Source organism: Lipotes vexillifer, unplaced genomic scaffold (assembly GCF_000442215.2).
Source record: "Lipotes vexillifer unplaced genomic scaffold, Lipotes_vexillifer_v1.1 scaffold539, whole genome shotgun sequence".
NCBI lineage: Eukaryota > Metazoa > Chordata > Mammalia > Artiodactyla > Lipotidae > Lipotes > Lipotes vexillifer.
In genome coordinates, this window is record NW_006789542.1 from 180204 (window position 1) to 184916 (window position 4713).

Below are 4713 nucleotides of genomic sequence, written 5' to 3' on the forward strand. Positions count from 1 at the left end.
CAATGCAAAGAGTTCCTTATCCCACTCTATCAAATTTCCTTGGGCAGATCTCTCTCTCTTTTGGGATTTCAGTTTCCCCACCTGGTTTTAAGCTGTTCTAATTTGTAGACTAATACACTTTTTAGGGAAAAGTGCACCATGGCTTTTCTCTATTCGCATGAAAAATTAAAGTTAGTAGTGACCTCCTGACCCACTTCCCACTGCCCCCACCAACAGTCACCAAAGTGAAGCATCCTTACACCACCACAGACAATTTATTCTTTATTGATTAAAAATGAATGAAACATGCAGCAAAGTACAAAGTCAAAAAAATAAAAATAAAAATAAAAGGGAGGGGGAAGTCAAATATTTTACATCTTCCATAATCTAGCATACATCATAAGGAGGAACCTCCATTTATTGATACACCATTATTCTGTCCTCCAGATTATTAGAGTATCCGCTGGCTCTAGGATTTGGTTCACAACTTAAGCAAAAACCCAAACAAATCCATTAGTCATTTAGAAAGACCATACATTTCACAAATAGCATTGGCACATGTTACCTTGTGCTAAGTTAGTCCCTCCCCCAGGGACCAGGGAATCCTGGGGATCCAGGGAGAGAGGTGTATCCTGAATCACCCCTCCTGGGAAGGAGCAAAACTGCTCACTAGGTCACGTGCTGTCTCACCTGCAAAGTTTCTGTTCACTCATTTTTTTTCAGCATCACTGCACAAGCCAGCAAAGGGAGTCCACCATACATCAAGCAGAAGAAGAAATAACACTGTCCTGGGGCTTGGTGTCTGACTCCTAATTCCCAGCAGGGCAAAAGATGAATGCAAAAGAAAGAGAAAGCCCCAGCCCACTTCTACTGTCATGCCTGTCTCACTGCAGTTCAAAGGTAATGGCCAGCTGGAGAAATTGAACAGGGAGATGGGCTGCTGCTTACTTCCAGCTTGGGCTCTCAACCACCTCCAAATAAAAGCTAGAATAGAGTGATGCCACCACCCTTTGGATTCAGAAATAAGTAGACTATGATGGGCTTATCTGAAACCAAAACACAGACTCTAAGGTAAGCCACTAGTCTTGTGCCAAAAGGGACATTACATTTTTTCATAACATATTCCTACCTTCCTGTCCTTGTTCCCCCAACCCTCTTATAAAAAAAGAAAGAAAAAAAAAAAAAAAAGAAAAGCTAAATATTTGTCCAGTAAGCTGATCAATCTTTTCTGTCTCCAGGCTCAGCAGGCTCCCTCCTTTTACCAATCCTGCTGGGACCTTGGGCTTTGGTGTCCGATCCTCTGATCTACTTTCCTCCCAACCCCCATCCCAAAGTATCCCCTCCCTTCCTTTACAACACCCATCCCTTTCCCAACATGCCTTTGTATCCAGGGCAGGTGAAGAAAGCCCATGACTAAAACTACAAGCTCAGAATGAAACAAAAACTATAATAAGTTAGTTGTGGAGAAAGCTTTCAGAAGTGCTCTAAGAGAAAACTAGGTAAAGCAATCCTTTTATTCACAGACCAACAATGCTGGAAAGGGCTCGAGTGATTCTATAAAGAAGGGCCAAAGCCCATCTTTGTGTGTCATTTTAAGGCCAGATTGAGGATCCCTTTCATTTACAAAACTTGTCAGGGCTATCTCCAGTTAGACAAAGGCTGACTGTGAAACAGTAGGAAAAAAAAGAAAAAATCAACGCCACTGATGATTCACATATTGCATTATGGTGCTCTTTTTTAAACCTAAAGAATAATTTATATTATTTCTGTAGAAAATCAAATGAACACTGTCTACTCAAAAATCCTAAAAGTCACGGCACATGTGGTTTCACTTTCCATCTTGGGTCAGGTTCAGCACACAGGGACCCCCTCCAAAGGGTCAGTGCAGGAGAGGGGGCAGAAGGCACGCCTCTCTGGCCCAGTGTGAGTCTCCTTTATTGCTGTAGAAATCTCAGCCTTGCATTTCCTCATGATTTGGAGGCCAGGCAAATTGATTTTCATGGGAGGATCAAGGAGCAGTTTTTCTTCAATTGTGTTAAGATCTGAAAATAAATACTTCTGCAATGATATGAGTTATGATTTTTCCTGTTCAAAAACCACTGCTGGGGAAATTCTCTTTTACAAGCCATTACTTGATCTTTTCTCTAAAAACAGTCCAAAGTTCCACTTTGAAGGATCCGATGGCTGAAGTTCGATTACAGTCAGATGTTTTGCACCAGCTGAAGTTAAGGCTAGCAACCCTTTCTGGAGGGAGTAATGAAGAGGGGTGCCTGAGAGCAGCTTCAGCAAAACGCTTAGAAACATCATGAACAAAACAAGAATACAGTTTAGGTTGCCTCCATCTGAGGCTGTGCTTCTTCCTAACAAAGGCTGTTGGAATTCATATCAGATACCAAAAAAAGAAAAAACAAAACCCACTAAATTAAACTCTCTGGGCTTCAGCTAAACAACCAACTTTTAACTGCTACTTCAGTGGTAAAGGGATATCCCAAGATGCCCAAATCCTGTCAGATGTGGGGGAACAAGCAGGATGAAGAAGCCCAAGATAGCCGCTACTTTCCACCCAGCGCCATCACTGGAGTAAGGCAAGATGAGCTGACACACCTCCCTCCTGGGCCTTGAGGCACCCGGGCCACTTCTCAGATGGAGGAAGACAGGGGACACGTGCAGTAAGTTTACTAACGGAACTCTTTAAAGGGATGCTGGCCACTGGTGATCCAACTTTTCTTTCCCTGTGGGGAAAAGGGGGAATGATGGCAGGAAAAACATAAAGAAAGACCTCTAAAGCTCTTAGCTGGGAGGTTTGTTGCTGGGTTCTTTGGCAGTAGTGAGTTTAGGCCAACAGAAGCAACAGAGATACGCATGTGTGGAATCTCCTTAGGCCACCTCTTCCAGGGCTGTGTTTTAGCTGATGCTGAGCTGGGCAAATCCTATTAGTTTACCATCATCAGGAATATCCGAGCCTTCGACACCAGATGCCTAAGAACCAAACAAAATGAGAAGCTGTGGCTATTTATAAACAAAATTGCAGGCAGCAATTAAAACTGACATGGTGACTGTGGGAAAGAGGGCAGTGGGGGACAGGTCCCTGGGATACAAACAGGAGGCAGATAAAGGTGTAGGTGGAGTCTGGGTACAAAGGTGGAGTCAGATTGACCAGCAATCTCTCTTGAGGATAAATAGTCAAGGGCCTCGGGTAGGAGGCTTCCTGAGAGGGAGAGGGGAAGGGAAGCCAATGAAGGGCGGTATCAGCCCAGGGCATGGGGAGGTTAAACAAATACAATCCACCAGACTTAAATATTCTCATCACTCAGGGAATATGGAAGCTGGTCTGCAGAGGCTGCTGGTGTGTAAAACATGAGATGGTTTAACAAAGAGGAAGGGATGAATACCAGTTTGAAAGTGACAGATCGATTTGACTGGGGTTCTTCCACAATTTTCTGCAAATTAGCTGCCACTGTAATCATACAAACAGAGAAAGTAAAGAGAAGCTAAGTAAATCCACATTTCAACCACATTTTAACAACTTAAATGGTAGTTCACAATCTTCTATGTACAATCAAAATGGAAGCAGAAAGATAAATCGCTCCCTAAACACAAGGTGTTTTTAAAAGCAATTCCAAGTAGCACAAATAAATCTTATCGTTTTCAAATTAACTTTCTTTTAACTTAGGAAAGACACTGGGGTGAAAGAGGTATGATTTGCCTATTCATGGGCCAGAAAGCCCTAGACTGGTAATCAGCCAACTATGGCCTTCAGCCTGTTTCTGTTCTGCCTGTGAGCCAAGAAGAGTGTAAAAACAGAGACTGTACATGGTCCACAAAGCCTAAACTATTTACTTTACTATCTGGCCCTTTAAAACTCTGCTGACTTGTCCTACACAATGGTCTTTTCCTTCAGTAAAATGCACCTGTGGCCCAACTGTGCCTTTTCTTACTTCTTGCTTTTTTTAGGACTAAATCTGTAATGATTTTTGCTTAACTCTTAGCTCCAAAAGGATAGCGTTCATTCTCCAAAACGGATTAGATATGGCCAAGCTTACTCCAACCTGTAACTTCTGTCATCATTTCTACGACCTCCCAGAGACCTGGGTAAGTTTTCACTCACTATCACTGGGGGTCACAAAGCAAACTCAGAAGTGAGATTTTCTTTTTCGTAAGGAAGGAACTGTCCCCAATACCTGTTATTTCAGCAAAGCCAAGAACCATTCCAAGAACCATTAGACCTACTCAGTGGAATCAAAGCCTGATTTTCTAGATCCTAAGTATACAAGCAGAGAGACGGCGACACAAAGGCAGAGCACAAAGTAGTTACCTATTACTAAATCCCTTCCATCGACGAGGCCAGCAGAAATGAGTTCCTGAGAGACACCCTCTGCTGTATCTGCAAGGACAAAGAAGAAGGTTCTCTGTTTCTTGTGCGTGCATGTCCCTGCTAACATTCAGAGTGGGTGCTGGCACAGCCAGACCAAAGCTAGCTGTTAAATCCACAGAACCAAGATGGGGGGGGACTTCCTCCACATAAAGGTTTTTCCTCCCACCAGGATTATCTCAAGTGAGGGACTATCACAGGTCTAGGTAGAGAGCAGAACCTGTATCACCCAGATGGCAAATATCAGCTCAATGTAAAGATAATGTTCTAAATGATGGCGTACTTTAGACGGGTTCTTGCCTTTGTCGGAAGAGCGCCTGATAGTGATGCTGCAGTAGAAACTACTAGTCTGACGGCAACCC

The 4713-nt window shown here is 43.2% G+C and overlaps 1 protein-coding gene across 2 annotated transcripts in view; it reads right to left on the reverse strand.

Moving 5' to 3' along the window:
- Positions 1-248: 248 nt before the first annotated feature.
- Positions 249-4713, reverse strand: part of OXSR1 (oxidative stress responsive kinase 1) — a 101984-nt gene continuing 97519 nt past the window's right edge. For both annotated transcript variants that reach the window (XM_007462687.1, XM_007462688.1), the window contains exons 16-18: positions 4295-4363; positions 3372-3436; positions 249-2958 (exon numbers count right to left, since the gene is read on the reverse strand). In XM_007462687.1, coding sequence (XP_007462749.1) covers positions 2884-2958; positions 3372-3436; positions 4295-4363 — 209 coding nt within the window. In that variant the 3' untranslated portion in view covers positions 249-2883. The remainder of the gene's footprint in view (positions 2959-3371; positions 3437-4294; positions 4364-4713) is intronic.